The following is a 20,420-nucleotide window of genomic DNA, read 5'->3' on the forward strand; positions in this document are numbered from 1 at the left end:
GTGCACTCTGTGGCCTCTGGGCACAGGGACCTAGGAGCAGGCAGGGGCAGGACCATTGGGGTTTCTGCCTGCACTAACAGCTGAAAACCAGATGCCAGGAGCACCTACACACCTGACAGCAGAGGTAAGACCAACTTTTCTGCTCCACGTGACCTACCTGGAGGCTTCAGGTCACCCAAACCAAGGAGAAGCTCTCTGTTCCCAGATCTGGCTGAAAGAAAACAGGAGTGCTAACACAGGGGACTACAGGAGGGTCAAGCCACTGACAGAGACAGCAAAACAAGCTAACACCAGAGACAACCTGATGGCGAGAAGCAAGCATAGAAACCTCACCAACAGAAACCAAGACTACTTGGCATCATCAGAGCCCAGTTCTCACACCAAAGCAAATACTGGATATCCACACACACACTGGAAAAGCAAGATTTAGATTTAAAATCACATTTTATGATAATGATGGAGGACTTTAAGAAGGACATAAATAACTCACTTAAATAAATAAACGAGCAGAAGACCTTAAAGAGGAAACATAAAGTTCCCTGAAAGAATTACAGGAAAACACAACAAATAGGTGAAGGAATTGAACAAAACCATCCAGGATTCAAAAATGGAAATAGAAACAATAAGGAAAGCACAAAGGGAGACAACGCTGGAGATAGAAAACCTAGGGAAGAGATCAGGAATCATAGATACAAGCATCAACAACAGAATACAAGACATAGAAGAGAGAATCTCAGAGGCAGATGATACCATAGAAATCATTGACACAACCATCAACAATAATGTAAAACAAAAAAAAAGCCCCTAGCCCAAAATATCCAGGAAATCAAGGACACAGTGAAAACATCAAACCTAAGGATAATAGGTATAGAAGAGAGTGAAGACTCCCAACTTAAAGACCCAGTAAATATCTTCAACAAAATCATAGAAGAAAACTTCCCTAACCTGAAGAAAGAGATGCCCATAAACATACAAGAAGTCTACAGAACTTCAAATAGATTGGATCAGAAAAGAAACTCCTCCCATCACATAATAGTCAAAACACAAAATGCACAAAACAAAGAATATTAAAAGCAATAAGGGAAAAAGGTCAAATGACATATAAAAGCAGACCTATCAGAATCACACCAGACTTCTCGCCAGAGACTATGAAAACCAGAAGATCCTGGGCAGATGTCATACAGACCCTAAGAGAACACAAATGCCAGCCCAGGCTATCTTATAGCCAACAAAATTCTCGATTACCATAGATGGGCACTGGGGAAAATTTCCTGAACAAAACAACAATGGCTTATGCTCTAAGATCAAGAATCAACAAATGGGACCTCATAAAACTGCAATGCTTCTGAAAGGCAAAGGACAAAATGACAACCAACAGATTGGGAAAAGATTTTTACCAGTTCTATGTCTGATACAGGGCTAATATCCAAAATATACAAAGAACTCAAGAAGTTTGATTCCAGAGAGTCAAATAACCCTATTTTTAAAATGGGGTACAGAGCTAAACAAAGAATTCTCAACTGAGGAATCTTGAATGGCTGAAAACCACCTAAAGAAATGTTCAACATCCTTGGTCATCAGGGAAATGCAAATCAAAAACACTCTGAGATTCCAACTCATACCAATCAGAATGACTAAGATCAAAAATCAGGCAAGGATATGGAGAAGGAGGAACACTCCTCCATTGTTGGTGGGATTGCAAGCTGGTACAACCACTCTGGATATCAGCCTGGTGGTTCCTCAGAAAATTGGACATTGCACTACCTGAGGATCCAGCTATACCTCTCTTAGGCATATACCCAAAAGATGCCCCAACATATAACAAGGACACGTGCTCCACTATGTTTATAGCAGCCGTATTTATAATAGCCATAAGCTGGAAAGAACCCAGATGCCCCTCAACAGAGGAATGGATACAGAAAATGTACATCTACCCAATGGACTATTACTTAGCTATCAAAACAATGACTTTATGAAATTCATAGGCAAATGGAGGAACTGGAAAATATAATCCTGAGTGAGGTAACCCAATCACAGAAAAACACACATGGTATACACTCATTGATAAGTGGATATTAGCCCAAAAGCTCACAATGTCCACAATTTGTCCCATAGACCATACGGCGCTTAGGAGGAAGGAATGCCAAGGTGTGGATACTTCAGTCCTGCATCGATGGGGAGAACAGGATGACTGAGGGAGGAGGAAGGAGATGGAAGACTGGGAGGGAAAGAGGAGGGGGAAGGAAATAAGGGTGGCAGTATAAGGTACTAGAGAGTAAAGGAGAGAGGTATAGAGGGTCAAGAAATAGAATAAAAATGTGTAGCAGGATGGATGAGGAACTGGATCCCAGATGCTAGGGAAGCAAAGATGCTCCCAGGACCCAACAGGGATGACTTTAGCAGAAATGAGCAGAGAAGGGGAGACAGAACCTGGAGACCACTTCCAGTAGATAGGCATGGACGCAGTTCTAGATGGGGCCACCCACTCTTCTCAAAAAATTTAACCCAGAATTGTTCCTGTGTAAATGAAATGCAGGGACAAAGAGTGGAGCAGAGTGAAGGAGAAAGGCCATCCAGAGACCACCCCACCTAAGGATCCATCCCATCCGGAGACACCAAACCCAGTCACTATTGCTGATGCCAAGAAGTGCATGCTGACAAGAACCTGATATAGCTGTCTCCTGAGAGGCTCTCCCAGAGCCTGACAAATATAGAGGTAGATGCTCACAGTCAACCATTGAACTGAGAACAGGGTTCCCAATGGAGGAGTTAGAGAAAGGACTGAGTGAGCTGAAGGGGTTTGCAACCCCATAGGAAGAACAACAATATCAACTAACCAGACCCTCAGAGCTCTCAGCTACTAAACAACCAAAGAATATACATAGGACTCACAGCTCCAGCTATATATGTAGCTGAGGATTGCCTTATCTGGCATCAGTGGGAGGAGAGGCCCTTGGTCCTGTGGAGGCTTGATGCCCCAATGTAGGGGGATGCTACAGTGGTGAGGAGGGAGTGTGTGGATGGGTGGGGGAAGCACCCTCATAGATGCAAAGGGGAGGAGATGGGATGGAGTGTTTGTGGAGGGGAAACCAGGAAGGCAGACAACATTTAAAATGTAAATAGATAAAATACTCAGTAAAAAAGGGAAGAAAACAAAAGACCTCCACAGCCAGGCATAATGGCGCATTCCTTTAATCAGACATTAGGGAGGCAGATGCAGGTGGATCTCTGAGTTCGAGGCCAGCCTGGTCTACAGAGCAAGTTTCAGGACAGCCAGGGCTACATAAAGAAACCATGTCTCAAAATAACTGAACACCTAAAAAAACCAACAAAACAAAAACAAAAGACCTGTACAGGGAAATGTTTAATATATTAGAAGGTGGATGGATCACCTATTTTCATGGATTTTTAGAATTGATTTTGTGAAAAATGACTACTCACTAAAAGGGATCTACAGATTTAATGCAATCCCCCCATGAAAATTCTAAAAAAATATTCTGCACAGAACTAGAAAAAAAATCCTAGAGTTCATATAAATGCAATTTTACTGAGGAGCCAGTAAAATCCTTGGCAGAAAGAGTAATACTGGAAGCATCACAATACCTTAAATTACACTGCAGAAATAAATCTATACAGCTAGCATCATTTTTTTTTACTTTTTAAATTTTATTTATTTACTGTACATCCAAATTGCAGCTCCCCCTCTTCTCTCAGTTTCCCTCTTCACTGCCTTTCCCACACCCCCTACCTCCTTTCTCCTCAGAGAAGGGTCAGCCTCCCATGGATATCGACCCACCTTGGCACATTAAGTTGCAGTAGAACTAGGTGCCTCCTCTCCTATTGAGGATAGACAAGGCAGCCCAGTTAGGGGAAAGGAATCCAAAGGCAGGCAGCAGAGTTAGAGACAGACCCTGCTCCAGTTGTTAGAAGTGAAGACTGTGTGAAGACCAAGCTGCACATCTGCTAAATATTGTGTAGGGGTCCTAGGTCCATCGCATACATGGTCTTTGGTTGGTAGTTCAGTCTGTTTGAACCTCTCTGGGCCCAAGTTAGTCAATTCTGTAGGTTTTCTTGTGATATCCTTGACCTTCTGGCTCCCCCAATTCTTCTTCCCCCTCTTCCATAAGATTCCCTGAACTCCTAATGTTTGACTGTGGGTCTCTGCATCTCTTTCCATCAGCTGCTGGGTGAAGCCTCTCAGAGGAAAGTTCTGTTAGGCTCCTGTCTGCAAGCACAGAAGAGTATCACTAAATAGTATTAGGGATGGGCTCTTATGGCATGGGTCTCAAGTTGGCCATTCCCTCAATTTCTGCTCTATCTTTATCCCTGTACATCTTGTGGGTTGAAGGTTTTGTGGGGGGGTTGGTATCCCCATCCCTCCATTAGAGGTCTTGCTTGGTTACTGGAGGTAGCTGTTTTAGGTTCTATGTCCCCTACTGCTAGGAGTCTTAGCTAGGGTTACCCTCATAGACTTCTGGGAGTTTCCCTTGTCCTAGGTTTCTAGTTCTTCATAGCAATGCCCCCTCCACCAATCCCAGTTCTCTCAGTTCTCTTTCCCTCTGTTCTTCCCACACTTGATCCCTCCTGTTGCCCTCCCCAATCCCTCTCCTACTCAGTTACCACACTTCATCTACCCCCAATATCTATTTTATTTCTCCTTCTCAGGAAGATTCAAGCATCCTCTTTTAGATCCTCCTTGCTACTTAGCTTCTCTGTGTGTGTGGATTGCAGCATGGTTATCCTGTACATTATGGCTAAAATCCACTTATAAGTGAGTATATACTATGTCTGTCTTTCTGAGTCTGGGTTACCTCATTCAGGATGTTATTTTCTAACACTACCCATTTGTCTGCCAATTCTACCATGTCCTTGTTTTCAATAGCTGTGTAATACAACTGTTTAAATGTACCACATCATCTTTGCCCATTCTTTGGTTTAGGCACATCTAGGTTGTTTCCAGTTTCTGGCTATTACAAGTAATGCTGCTATGAACATAGTTGAGCAAATATCCTCCTGGTACGGTGGAGCATTTTCAGGGTATATGCCTAGGCATAGTATAACTGGGTCTTGAGGTGGAACTATTTTCTGAGAAACCATCAAATTGATTTCCAATTCCAGCAATGAAGGAATGTTTCCCTTGCTCCATATCTCCACCAACATAAGCTGGCATTTTCAATCCACTGGGACTTGAGTTTTGTGCAAGATGATAAATATGGATCTATTTGTATTCCTCTACATGCATGGATCCAGTTAGACCAACACCATGTGTTGAAGCTGCTTTTCTGCCCCCATTGTATAGTTTGGCCCCTTTGTCAAAAGATCTAGTGTCTGTAGGTATGTGGGTTCGTTCTATTCAATTCTATTAATCAACCTGTCTGTTTTTATGCCAGTACCAAGTAGTTTTTATTACTATTGCTTTGTAGTACAGCTTAAAGTCAGAGCTGTTGATTCTTCCAGAAGTTCTTTATTGTATATGATTGCTTTTGCTATCCTGGGTTTTTTGTTTGCTTGTTTTTTGTTTGTTTGTTTGTTTGTTTTGACTTTGTTTTTTTCCCATATGAATTTGCAAATTACTCTTTCTATCTCTATAAAGAATTGAGTAGGAATTTTGATGGGGATTGCATTGAATCTGTAGATTGCTTTTGGCAATATGGCCATTTTTACTATATTAATCCTGCCAATTCATGAGCATGGGAGATCTTTCCATCATCAGAGATCTTCTTCAATTTCTTCTTCAGAGACTTGAAGTTCTTGTCATACAGATCTTTCACTTGCTTGGTTAGAGGTACATCGAGATACTTACATTATTTGTGGTGATTGTGAAGGTGTTATTCCCCCAATTTCTTTCTCAGTCCACTTATAGTTCACATAGAGGAGGGTTACTGATTTTTTTTAGTTAATTGCTGCTATCAATTTTTGACAAAGATGTCAAATGTATACTGTTAAAGGATGGTTTCTTCAACAAGTGTTGCTGGGACATGTACAAGAATAAAAATAGATTCCCATTTTTTTACCCTGTTAAAAATCAATTTAAAGTAGATCAAAGCATTAATGTAAGACATGAAAATCTGTAACTGCTACAGGAAAACATTTCAGAATATAAGTATAGGCATAGACAAGGACTTCCTGAAAAGGATTCCAATAGCACATCAAATAATACCAACAACTGACAGATGGTATTTCATAAAATTAAAAATGTGTATAACAAAGGAAACAATCACCAGAGTGAAGAAACAGTCTACAGAATGAGAGGAAAATATTTTCTAACTATGCATCAGGCCAGAGATTAATATTTAGAATCTATAAAGAACTCAGAAAATTAAACATCAAAAACTGAAAAATCATGCTATCATTAAATAGGTCTGAAAATTTAATATACATAGTTCTCAAACCAAATACAATTGTTGTAACAAACAGGGCCAGGGTTTCTACCTGGCCTTAAACCAATTAGTTCCCAAATGAAAGACACACTTAGGCCTTAAGCAGCTCAAGAGCTGGGGTATCTGCCTACCCTCTATGCTGTTAGAATCTATTTTCCTACCAATAATCCCGAGTTATTACTTACTCTGTTTCATCTGGGCTGCTCTTAGCTACAACTGGGCACCCCTCAGGGCCATACACTCCTAACTCTTAACACATGGCCGCTTCTTCCTCCTCTCCTGCACATTCTTCCTCCTCATGGTTCTCTCCCCTCAAGCCCTCAAAACCTAAACTTCACCTACGTCTCTTCTGCCCAGCTATTGGCTGTTCGCATCTTTATTCACCAACCAGAATTAACTTGGGGGCAGGGTCATAGGGACTAGACGTAGACCCCAGGTCTTGGGGGCTGCACTTAGCATTACAATAGACAGTTAAAGACAAATCCTCAACATACGATGATCAATCAATATTCTCAAAAGTGTTCAAACATTTGAGCCTCCTGGGAAATGAAAATTAAACCACTTTGTGTGTCCATCTGACTCCAGTCAGAATGGTTATCATCAAGGAAATAAATATCAGCAAATGCTTGCAAGGATTCTGGGGAAACATTATTGGTTGGAATATAAGACATTATGGAAATCAGTAAAGAAATTCCTTAAAATGTAGAAATAGAAATCTGAGATGGGAATGTCTATCCTAGTTTACTCAGGCCCAGGCTTGAATAAAATCTGTCTGCTCTACTAATTTCTTTCTTGTGGTTTTCAGGAAAGCAACAGGAAGCAGAAGCTACAGATTTTGGCAACAGCTTTGGTGGGCTTCAGCCAGGACAAGCATCCCAGAAGTTTAGGTGACACAGGCCTTCTAGGTGTCCGCAGAAGACTGTTTTAGAGAAAGTGCCTGAAAAAAGCTATCCATCAAGAGTCAGCACTATAGATAAGATCCTGAGGGAATCCTGGCATCTGTCAGGACAAGTAGATATCCCAGGAGCTTCCCTGTTTCTCTAGGCACAATACTAGCTTCCTGTACTACATCTCAGAAAGAGTGGAGTGGTTTTGTTAATTTGTCTGTCTGTCTGTCTGTCTGTCTGTCTGTCTGGAGAATTCATCTATCTACCCTTGCTTAGGCCTCTGCCTTCTAGGATGATTACTTTTCCTAAATATACTCAGGCTTGACACTTTGGGCACTGGTCTCGAGTTTGAGGTTAATTTTTCTTCACGTTTGAGACATTGCTACCATTTGGTCTCTCCTAGGTCACTAAGCACCAATTTGTATGAGGTAAGCCATCCCCATTGTCTATGGCATGAACAGCCATTTTCTTGGTTTTGTGATTACTACTGTCATGGGAGAAAGATTCAGAGAGCAAAAATTCCCAGGAAACTTGTGTTTTCATTTTAATTTGAGTCAATGTTTGGAAGATCTCTATAATAATCTGGGTAAGCATGGGAATACTAAACCTGCCTTGTCCTTTTATGAACCAAGGTGAAATCTGAATTAATATATTCATTCTTATGTGTCATTTCTGCTGTTAGATTTTTTTAGCTTTTGAACCTTACTGCACACCAAAATTGCTATGTTTAGCACATCTCACTTAAACAATTTAAGGAAGTGAATTAGACCAGAATCAGAAAGCTAAATATTACATTTAATCTCATAGGGAATATCTACATTTAACAGTATATCTATCAATTTATGCCTATATATGACATGAAAATCAAAGGGAGCATTTAAGGAAAAGAAGGGCCAAGAGAAAAAACAAAGGTTGTAGTAGGACAAAAGAGATAACCAATGTTTCTCTCACATGTAGAATCTAGAGATATATGCATATAGATTACATATGTATATATGCATACACAAGACATGAAAACAGAAAAATTACTTGGACGAGTGGAAGGAGAGCAAAGGGAAGGTGGAATAAGGAAAGCTAATGGAAAACTGAATATGAACAATGTATAAAGATATGTATGCATGAAACGTAACACTGAAACTCAATACTTTGTATACTAACCAAAAATTAATGATTGTAATGTCTAAAAAAATACAACATATAATTCAACATTAGGTATTATCATATTCTTAGGCATATACCTGAAAGAATCTTTGTTGGCATACCATATAGATACTTGTGCATTCGTGTTAAATATAGCATTTTTCATAATAGTCAAAACATGGAATTGGCCTACATGCCTATGAACAGATGAAAAGATAAAGAAAGTGTGATATATATATGTATATATGCATATATATATATATATTTACACATACACACAATGTAGTTTTGTTTAACCATAAAAATGAATGGATTCTGTAATTTGCAGAAAACAATTTAAACAATTTTGCAACTGGAGATCGTGATATTAGGCAAAATAAACCAGATTCAGGAAGAAAATTAGCACATGTTTTGTTGCCTATGACAACTCTAGAATTAAAAAAAAAGATAGCTATAACAAAAGTAGGAAAATCTACATGAAAATAGAAGGGAGGTGCATGGGGAGGGAAGAAGGGGTCTAAAGGGATCAAAAGGCAAAGGACGGTGGTGATGGGAGGAAAGGCGAGTATCACACACATGTCATATACATGTCATATATAGATAGATGAAATAAAAGCAGAAGAGGCACTTTTCTGAGCAAGGAAGGGGACAAGCAAGAGGGAGAACCAAAGAGAAAAATGTAGACATGTATGAAGATTTTATAATGAAACTCATATGCTACATAAGACATTTTAAAGAAAGAAAATGAAGGCACATTTTTAAGGAAATGGGAAATAACTTGAATAGTCAATTTGTTTTTAAAATTTCCTTTATTTTTTGAGATCATAATTACATCATTTCCTTCTTCCCTTTCCTTACTACAACACACACACACACACACACACACACACACATGCATATATGTATGTGTGTATTCCTAAATACATAACCTGTTTAGTTTGTATAGATATTTCCCAAATAAGACAAAAAATGGTCAAGTACATAAAATATGTTCAACATATTTACTCATTTAGGAAATCCAAATCAAGCTACAAAATGACATCATGTTACACTACATCAAGGTAGTCATTTTTTCTAATGGAAAAAGATATCGGTGATGGTGTGGATAAATTTAAACCCTTTCTCCTTTATTGTTCGTAGAGAAGCATATGATCAGCCATGTTGAAAAAATAGTTCACAGGTTCCTCAAAAAGTTACTATACAGCTCAATCATTCCCATCCTTCTTTCTGGTATATAAAGAATTATTTCCATATAAATGTTCACAGTAGCATCGCTTGAAACAGAAAAACAAAAACAGAAACAAAAACCAGTAAAACATCCCAAATGTCCTTGAACAGATGTATGGACAAACTCTGGCAAAGACATAGAATAGAATATCAGTAATCTATTAAAGGAATAGTATACTGTTAGATGCTGCAATGCAGTTGGATCTTGCAAACATAGTGCTAATTAAAAGAATCCAGATACCAGAAAAGCACCTGAAGAAATGCTCAACATCCTTAGTGATCAGAGAAATTTGCAATCAAAACAACCCTGAGATTCCACCTTACACCAATCAGAATGGCTAAGATCAAAAACTCAGGTGACAACATATGCTGTCGAGGATGTGGAGAAAGAAGAACACTCCTCCATTGTTGGTGGGATTGCAAACTGGTACAACCACTCTCAAAATCAGTCTGGTGGTTCCTCAGAAAATTGGACATTGAACTACCTGAGGGCCCAGCTATACCTCTCTTGGGCATATACCCAAAAGATGCTCCAACATACAACAAAGACACATGCTCCACTATATTCATATCAACCTTATTTATAATAGCCAGAAGCTGGAAAGAACCCAGATGTCCTTCAATAGAGGAATGGATACAGAAAATGTGGTACATCTACACAATAGAATATTACTCAGCTATCAAAAACAATGACTTTATGAAATTCATAGGCAAAATTAACTAGAAAATATCATTCCGATTGAGGTAACAGTCACAAAAAGAACACCACGTGGTATGCACTCACTGATAAGTGGATAGTAACCCAAAAGCTTGGAATACCCAAGATACAATTCACAGACCATATGAAGCTCAAGAAGAGGAAGACCAAAATGTGGGTGCATCAGTCCTTTGTAGAAAGGGTAACAAAATACTCACAGGAGGAAATACAGGGACAAAGAGTAGAGCAGAGCCTGAAGAAAACGTCCTTCAGAGACTGCCCTACCAGGGGATCCATCATATATGCAGTCATTAAACCCTGACACTATTGCTGATGCCAAGAAGTGCTTGCTGACAAGAGTCTGATATGACTGTCTCCTGAGAGGCTCTGTCAGAGCCCTACCGATACAGATTAAGATGCTTGCTGCTAACCATCAGACTGAGCATGGGGACCCCAATGGTGGAGTTAGAGAAAGGACTGAAGGAGCTGAAGGGGTTTGCAACCCCATAAGAAGAGCTACAATATCAATCAACCAGACATGCCCCCCCCAGAGCTCTGGGGACTAAACCAACAACCAAAGAGTATAGGAGTGGAGATCCATGGCTCCAGCCCCATATGTATCAGAGGATGGCATTGTATGGCATCAATAGGAGGAGAAACCCTTGATCCTGTGAAGGTTCATTTCCCCAGTGTAGGGGAATGCCAGGGTGTTGAGGAGGGAGTGGGTGGATGGGAGGGTGCATCCTCATAGAAGGAGGGAAGGGAATGGGAGATGGGGAACCAGTAAAGGGATAACATTTGAAATGTAAATACATAAACTATCAATATATATATATATATATATATATATTTAGAGAGAGAGAGAGAGAGAGAGGATCCAGATACAAAAGTATACACACACACACACACACACACACACACACACACACACACACACACAGGCACAGGCACAGACACACAAACACACACACATTATAGAACAGGCAAATACAGAGCTAGAATATAGATAAGCGGTTGACAGGGACTAGAGTAAAGGTAACAGGGAGCTACTGCTTTCTTTAATATACTTTTATTAACTTTTTGAGAATTTCATACATGCATACGAGGTGTTTTGATCACATTTTCCTCTTGTACTTTTCCTTAGCTCATCCCAGATATATCCTTACCATTCCCAACTCAATATCATCTTATTAAATAACCCACTGACACTAATTAATGCTATCTATACCATCACTGGTGTGGTGAGAATACCCACTGGGTTGAGGGACTACTGGGTCGGTGCCATATTATTAAACAACATTGGCCTTCTCTCCCCTAGAAGGTGAATTTTTTAATGTCTATGTGGTTTTCTTTTGGTGGGAACAACAATGATTTGGTGACTATATTGAAGTAATGGCTACACAACATTGTAAATGTACTAAAAAACGAAATACTTTAAAATGATTGTCTTTCGTTATATAACATTTACCATAATGAAATGGATACGATTACTTTCTTTCTCATTAAAAAAAAGTAAAAAAAAAAGCTTTTTTGAGGAATGTAGAATACTTTATATTTTTATTAACATAGCAAGTTGACATCTAACACACTTTTATCCTGTGTTGTAAACTACAGTTCATGCTTTCCAGCCATGAATATTTAAATGTCATAATAGCAATGCCTGGTGTAGAGTAGGTACTGAGCAAGTATTTGTGGTATGAAGAGACAGTCATACTAGAGAGATGCACACAAAAACAACTGCAATTGAAAGAGATTATGTGACCTGCCCTAGGTCTCTTGGCTTGTAAAAGCAGAATTAGTCTTAAAAATTATAGTTCAACTGATATATCTACAACATGATTCCTGCACCTATGGCCCACATATCATTACAGAAGATGGGGTGGAAAGTTAGAAAGAGCCAGAGAACAGGAAGTTTGCTGTGAGACTGTGTTGTCTAGAAATGTCAGGTTTGCATTCTTCTCAAGAAATGCATTCTCTCCAACAAAAGTACCTAAATAAGACCTGAAGGAGGATGACAACAATACATGTGCTAATATGGAAGGCAGAAATCTCCTGGGGCCTCAACCCCAGACAAAGAACTAAAGGCATCTAAAGAATGCTGAGAGCAGAAGTAGTCTTCCCATGGAAGAACTCAACAATTGGTTATCCAATGCCAAGTGGTCATCCCTATAAACCTACGTATACAACTATATGATATAGTCTGATCAGGTTGTACTTCTTTGTTTACAAATGTGAGTGTGGCTGTGTGTATATCACAATAATTAAAGAAAAAAGTCACAAATTTGAGACAGAGCAAGGGGATATATGGGAGGTGTTGGAGGGAGGAAAGGGAAAGGGGAAATATTTGATTATTTTATAATCAGAAAATTATAAAAATAAGATATAAGTACAAAAGTATCACCTTTAGTATTAGTTATAGCCTGATATTCGGGAGAGATGAGGTTCTCTTTAGAAAGAAGTTAGCTCTTTAATGTTACCTTTTAAGTTATAACAAAACCCTAATTTATTGCTTTTGTTACATTGTTATCAGGTAGGCTTGACTTCCAGCTCTCAGTGCTATACTAAATGTAACCTTAGAAAATTTGTTTCAACTTTTCTGAAATCCAGGCTGGCTGTACATTTGTTAAAAGGTTGTACAAACAGGGCCAGCAGTGGGGATCAATGTGTAAGGGCATCTGCCATCAACTCTTAGGGTCTTTGAGTTCAATCCCAGAACTCTTATGTAGAAGGGAAGAAGCAATTCCCATGCTTCCTCTGACTTCCACAACATGTGAACAGGAGGGGGCACATCTCTCCACACACCCCCCTCTCTCTCTCTCTCTCTCTCTCTCTCTCTCTCTCTCTCTCTCTCTCTCTCTCTCCCACACACACACACACACACACACACAACCTTAGAAAACATTTAAGATTGTAAAGTACAGATGAGATCATAAAATGGGAGAGCCAGAAACTGAAGTCAAGACCACTTATTTTACTGATTTTTATTTTTTGAGATAGGTTCTGCCTATAATAAAGAGGTTCGTTTTGAACTCCTAGGCTCAAGTGACCCTCCTCTCTCAGATTCTCAAGTGTTGAGACTATAGGTATATATAACTTTACTGGGTTTAACTTAGTTAAAGAAAAGAATGTTAAAAAAAAAAACACTGTCCAAGCAAAATAAAATATATTTTCAGGTTATACTGGTCCTGTGGGTCATCAGTTTTGACCTCTGTGCTAGTTGAGAGGAAGCAGCATGTTATAATAACCTGAACAGAAGGTTCATAATGCCTGTGTTACCATCTAAGTTTAACAATTTACCAGCTCTATAATCTCAGATAAACTATGTAATCAGTCCATTTCTTTCAACTGGGCATAAGAAATCCAAAGTTTCCTAGCAGCTTTCAGCATGGCACGACTAAGAACCCATGGAAAGCTAATTATGTGCATGATGATTGATTTTTTTTCTGTATGGGGTTGGGTGGGATGTGAGACAGGGTTTTATGTAGCCCAGCCTGGCTTCAAACGTTCTATGTAGCTGAGACTGGCCTTGGACTCCTGATCGTATTGACTCTACTCCACAAGTACTCGGACATATGTGTATCACCACACCTGATACTTGGTCTTACCTCAGTTTGTTGACTCGGTTTACATATCTGGATAGTGGTGATAATAATGGTACCTACATTATAGAGCTCTGAGGATTAAATGAGGTGATATATAGACTGTTAATATAACTGCAGTAGTGAGAACACTTTTTTTTGACACAACGTAAGCACTATATAAGAATTACCTATCATCATTACTGATTTTTAACCTGACTTCTTGTTGAGCTCATGTTTGACAGTCCTAAATGACTTTGAAGGTAGCTTGCTAGTGTTTACAATGTGGCACTGTTCCTGGGAGCAATGTACACACCATCACAATGGAGCTGAACTTTTGATCCCTTAGTTAATCATTTAAAAAAAGACAGAGTGGTAAGGTCTGAGAGCAGGAGAACTTCCCAGTCAAGGGAATGGGCCTTAAAAGCAGACACAGATGAAGAAAAGAAAAACAGCCTAAATGTCTATCCATGAAGGCAACAAACAATGCTTATTGCTAAAAGCCTTTTCTGTATTTTCCATAACATACTTAAGAAGGCCAGAAAAAAAGGCCAAACTTTGATCTATAGAGTTGACTAGAAGGAATTCTTATATTGGAAAAACACAGTTACTTTACTTGACCTAAATTTGTGTAGGGGTAAAGTATAGTTTTTTTCAAAAATGTAAGAGAAAGGGTTTATAAGTGTAGTTGGGTCCTGGGGCTGAAAAGTAGCACTCTAGCAGTAATATTTGAAGTGAGACGTTGTGATATGAGGAAACAAATGAAGCATAGGAAGGCAGCTTTGAGGAGATGTTTGATGAAATGGTATGAACTCTAGTGGGGTAGCAATGAATACTCTGCATTGAATGAACAGGGGAGACTGCAGGTCACAAGTATAAGGGTTAGTGATGGCACTTCAGCACTGAAGTGATAAAGGCATTCATGGGATCTCATGTGAAAAGATATGGGGATTCTTCAATAGACCACGAGAAATTTCTGTTGAGAGGAGACAGCATATGTTATGAAAACTAATTTGAGTTTATGAGAATGTTAGAAGGTCATATGTAATAGACAGGGGACTGGAAGTGTATGAAAATCTGTGTGTGGGGGTAAACAGAAGAAAAGGTTGGGCTTTGTGTTGTGAAATACTGTAGAATTCTGAGGTTGAAAGCACAGAGCATATGATAGGAACCAGATTGTAAATAAGGAGAGAGTAAGTGATCCCTGGTGTTATAGGACAGGGCATAAGGAAAGTTCAGCATCATTAAAGGGGTGATCTAAGAAAAAACAACAAAAAAGTATATCTCCATAGGAAAGGGCAAAAAACTACACACTTCAGCCAGAAAGAACTGGATTTTCCAGGCTTAAGAAGGCAGGGGACAAGTGCAACCCTAAAGGAAACAATGAGAAACACCAGACTGATAGTGACAGGATGTGGTGTGGACAATGGGAAACACTGGAGGGGGTGGAGACTGCTTCTCAGTAAAGATAGGTAAAGATTAGACAAGTAGTGGCTCTTCAGTGGAATATGGTAAGGATTGCGGGGACTCTGAAGTGTAAAGAAAACATTCTAGTAGGAGATTATAGTGGATGGGACATGATCATACTATGACAAAGTGGAGTCACTAGTGAGATGGGTAAGAAAATAATGTGGGCCTTCTAATGAGAAGTTGAATGCTTAACAAAAAGGAAAGGGAAGGGGCTGGACCCCAGTGTGGTACAATTTGGAGCTCTAATATGAGAAGAAAGTGTTGTATAGAACCCCCGCACCACAAAAAGAGCTCTGAAAATGGGGAAAGACCACAGGTAAGGAAAGGGGAAAACTTATTGTGTGAAATGTGAGATAGAACAGAACAGAGTGTGGAGTCATACGAAGACAAACATGGAGCATTTTCTCTCTCTCTCTCTCTCTCTCTCTCTCTCTCTCTGTGTGTGTGTGTGTGTGTGTGTGTGTGTGTGTGTGTGTGTGTGTGTGTGTGTGCTGCATGTGGATCTTGGATCTCAGGGAAAGGGTGAAGGGCTTAGTTAGCCCTGTGTAAAAAGTGAGAACAGAATGTTCTGATGTGAGAGGCTCCTAAGTGGGTGGAGATGTGAAACCTCTCAGCTTGTGTTTGAGGGTTGCAGAGACAAAGTATGGATCTCAATGTGGAGAAGAGGTGAGATAATAGGAGAGTACAGGAATTATTTTTGGATTCCTATTAGGGAATCCCTAGTATGAAAGAAACCAGAGTAGGAGGGGAAAATGGTGGGGCCCTTAGTTGGATACTTTGGTGGAGCGGGCACTTTAAGGGTATGGTGCTTCCTCAATTGGTTGGGTGGGTTCAGAAGGTGGTTTTCCAGGCAGTACAGCTTAAGTGGTTATCCTGTACGTGTGGGGGAGGGAGGTTCCTAGTAGGAAGAACCAAGGAATTATTGAGGGTAGGGCAAAGAAAGAAGAAAACCCAGAGGAGAGGAGATGGCGACGTGGTGGGACCCTCGTGGAACGGCGCATGAAAGATATTGTGAGAAGCCCAAGGTTGGAAACTGGGAGTTTTTCAGGGCGCGAAAGGAAAAGCCGCAGGGTGAGGGCTGAGCGCACTGGGGACATTGGTATGAAGGATAGGGCAGGAGCTGGAGCTTATTTCCCCAGTTTATGTGGCCAGCCCCACTTACCCAGGCAGAGTTCAAAGACGTAGGCATAGTAGGACCAGAGAACGACGAGGACAATAACGAGCACTGGCACCCAGGACAGTACCCGGCGGCAGCACCGCAACCCCCCAGACAGAGCCATCTTCCAGCCCCGCCGCATCTTCGGCTCGAAGATCGACCAAGCAGGCCTGCTGGCGCCGGCCGGGAACTGCTTGGGCGGCGGCTGGGAGGCGGGAAGGCGCGCTGTGCGGCGCTCCACTGTTTAGCCTGGCGGGAAATCGTCCTCGAGCCGCTGCCACCTGTGGGGCTGCGCTGCCCAGCGCGCCCAGTCTGGCACAGTAGGCGTGGGTCCCACCTTCAGGATCTGGCTGAGGTGGGGCAGAATGTGATAGCCATGCTGTCCAGGCCCACAGAGCTCAGAGGGACTGCGGCCCCTCCCCCTTCCCACCTCTCGCCCCCTACCCCCAACCCCCAACCCCCAGCCACTTCCTCTGAGCTTGCTGGGCGGGACCTCTGCCAAATGTAAAGCCCAAGAAATGTGGGTCCGCCCATCTGCCCTTACTGCACTGCAGCCACCTTCTCTTCATTTCGGGTTTCTCCTCTCTTCCTTCCCCTGTATCTCCTTTTCTCTGCTGTCCCAACCCCCAGACACACAAGAGCACAGGCACTGTGCAAAAGATGCACACAGTAGCACCTCATAAATTAAAGGTCACCCATCCCAGTCCTCCTACTGCTGCTTGAACAGTATGCTTAACACGTAGTGCTGCAGGCGCTGCTGGGGTATGTCCCTTGACAGGGCATTCCTTCCTCCCTCTCTGTCCTCCCTGCAGAATTAGCTTAGTACATTTTTTTTTTTCAGAATAAACACAATGGTGCAGAAATCAATCAGATTCTGGGCTCAGAGAAGCTCTAAAGGTTTTAAGCTTTGTTAATAAAAAGCATTTTCAGGCGGAAGAGGATGGATGACCTTTCAGCCCAGAAACGTGTTTTAAAAGGCATGACATGACAATTCTAAAGTGTTCCAAGAACAGCTGCTGTGCCTTGAAGAGAGTTTGTGTGAAAAGGAGAGGGTGGGAATGAGACTGAAAATACAGGCTGGAGCAAGGATGTGAATGCTCTTCCTTGCCTTGTCAGGGACTGGAAATACTGTTCTGTAGAGCAGATGGTAAACAGTCAGCAAAGGTTTGGAGGGCAATGGAATGGTGTCACAGTGATACTTCTGTAAAACAGCAAGCAGGATTTCACTAAGGAAGACCTTAGAAGACCTGAGAGCAGGGGGACCAACCAGGAGGCAGTTTCACTCAACATATATTTTTGGAGTCCTTGCCTTCTATTAGATCAACTTTAGCATAAATTAAGAATGACAAAACAGGAGGGTACTGTCACTAAGGAGCTCATATCCTCAAGACAACAGGCAGTTATTTTGACACAAGTACCTACCATAGCTCTATTTTTGTGGGCGTTTGTATATTGTATACTCATTGTTCTAATGACTTCCGAAGGTCTACTACTTAAAGAGATTATACTTTTGCTGAGATCCAGTTTTGATTTACATTCAGTGTGATTGCTGTGTGAGAGCAAGAGGTTTTATGAGGTTGTTTTGTGGTTTTAATGTATGGGGTTATACATGCAGTAATGTTCCTAAAGTGACAACAGCTCTATTGTTTCTTTTCAGATTAAGGTAGAAGTTGATGTTACCAAAGTAGTAAGGTAATGAAATGCAGTGTATTTTTAGTTTACAATTTTAATAGTCTGATAAGTTCTTTTAGCCCTGAAGTTCTGACATGAATTAATGGATTTCCATTAATCGTGGATTCGAGGATCTTAGAACATATATTTTGAGATCATTGTGTCTATTTTGTCTAAATCAAGTAGCTTTGTGGAAGAAATGATTAAATGTAGATGAGAGTCTGAGCTGGGCAGAATACCTACTAACTTACTAAGAAGGGAACAGGCTTAAGTAGGGAATATAGGGGAAGGAATACCAGATAAAGGGAATTATGTAATGGTGAAGATATATGAAACTTTATGGCATATTTAAGAAACTACAAGAAACCTGTCTTGTTGGAAAGGTATCAATGGGTTAACTTCTTCATTAATATTTTGGTAGCAGAGTTTTGGGCATTGTGGGTCAGAGAGCTGGAAGTACTTGTTGCTCTTCAGGAATTTTGGTTCCTGGCACCCACATCAGTTACCTCCTATCTACTTGAAACTGTATCTCTGAGGGGCTCTGACACTGTCTTTTGATCTCTGTAAACACTTGCCCATGCAGCACGTTCGTGCACACACAGAACACACACACACACAGAACACACACACACACACACACACACACACACACACACACACACACACACACACACACACATAATTAAAAGACTTTGGGTCCAAAACACGGCATGAGGAGAGGATGAAAGGGATCATGGAACTGTTTGCAGGGAGATACTCGATATTAAATTTGTTCCAATCACTGTAACAAGTGAGTATGTGAGGCAAGACAAAAGCTAATTACCAGATTTCTTACTTTTGGTGGCCTAGAAGAACAGTGTTACCTGGTATCACCACAGGGGCTATGGTGAGATGAGGCTATGGTGAGGTTGGATAAGGAAGTTAAAATGTTCCTTTTGGGGCATAACAAACTTTGCCTAGATTTTTATTTTCTTGTAACCTGTGCCCTAATCAAATAGCTTTAATGGGACTTATGATGGGAAAATTCAAATACAGATTAGCATGGATGACTAAAACCAACAGAGAAACACACACACACACACACACACACACACACATATATTGCAAGGTTTAGCAAAGTATATTCACAGGCTACATATGGACCACTGACTTGTTTGTTTTCTTCCTGTCCCCTGCTCTGTTCTTTTTAAATTTATTTTATTTTTTATTGGATATTTCTTTATTTACATTTTAAATGTTATTCCCTTTCCCATTGGTTGTCCAGTCCCTCCATTTCTGTTCCATTTTATCCGTGTACATCTTGTAGGCAGGGCAAATTTTGGGATAAAGATTTTATGAGTAGGTTGGCATTCCCTTCCCTCCACTGGAAGTCCTGCCTGGCTACAGGAGGTGGCTACTTCAGGCTTCATATCCCCCCCTGCTAGGGTCTCAGATGGGTCACCCCCCATACCCTCCTAGGAGCCTCTCCCTCACCTAGGTCTCCAGCTTGTCCAGAGATGTGCCTCCCCACCAATTTCCCTTCTCTCTCCCAGCCTTCTCACCCCTACCCCAACCCTCCCACCCTCCCCACACCTGATCCTAATTTTTTTTTATATCTGTTGAAATTTGCTTTGCAACTGAGTATATGGTAAATTTTGCAGAAAATTCCCTGAGGTGCTGAAAAGGTATATTCTTTTGTGTTTGGGTAAAGGGTTCTATTAGGTCCATTTGATTCATAACATCTGTCTCATTATTTCTCTGTTTAGTTTCTGTTTTGATGACTTGTCCATTAATGGTTGCTGGGTATTGACATCTCCCACTATTAATGTGTGGGGGTTTGATATGTGATTTAATCTTTAGTAATGTTTCTTTTACAAATGTGGGTGCCCTTGCATCTGGAGCATAGATGTTCAAAATTGAGATGTTATCTTGGTGGATTTTTCCTTTGATGAGTATGAAGTGTCCTTTCCGACCTCTTTTGATTAATTTTTGTTTTAAGTCTATTTTATTGGATAGAATAGCTATACCAGTTTGCTTCTTGCATCCTTTGCTTGGAAAACATTTTCCTAACCCTTTACTCTGAGGTAATGTTTACCTTTGTATGCAGATGAATGGATCCTGTTTTCATATCCTCTGTGTTAGCTCATGTCTTTTTATTGAGGACTATTAATTCCTGTTATTTTTTTAGATTCAATTGATAAGATATAATTGACCACTTAAACATACAAAGCCCAG

At 40.6% G+C, this 20,420-nt stretch overlaps 1 protein-coding gene across 1 annotated transcript in view; it reads right to left on the bottom strand.

Annotated features, from left to right (window-relative positions):
- Nucleotides 1–16,681, bottom strand: part of Zdhhc15 (zinc finger DHHC-type palmitoyltransferase 15) — a 95,332-nt gene extending 78,651 nt beyond the window's left edge. Inside the window, exon 1 of the mRNA XM_032889412.1 lies at nt 16,542–16,681. Coding sequence (XP_032745303.1) covers nt 16,542–16,677 — 136 coding nt within the window. The 5' untranslated portion in view covers nt 16,678–16,681. The remainder of the gene's footprint in view (nt 1–16,541) is intronic.
- Nucleotides 16,682–20,420: the final 3,739 nt, after the last annotated feature.

This window comes from Rattus rattus, chromosome X (assembly GCF_011064425.1).
Source record: "Rattus rattus isolate New Zealand chromosome X, Rrattus_CSIRO_v1, whole genome shotgun sequence".
In the NCBI taxonomy this organism is placed as follows: domain Eukaryota; kingdom Metazoa; phylum Chordata; class Mammalia; order Rodentia; family Muridae; genus Rattus; species Rattus rattus.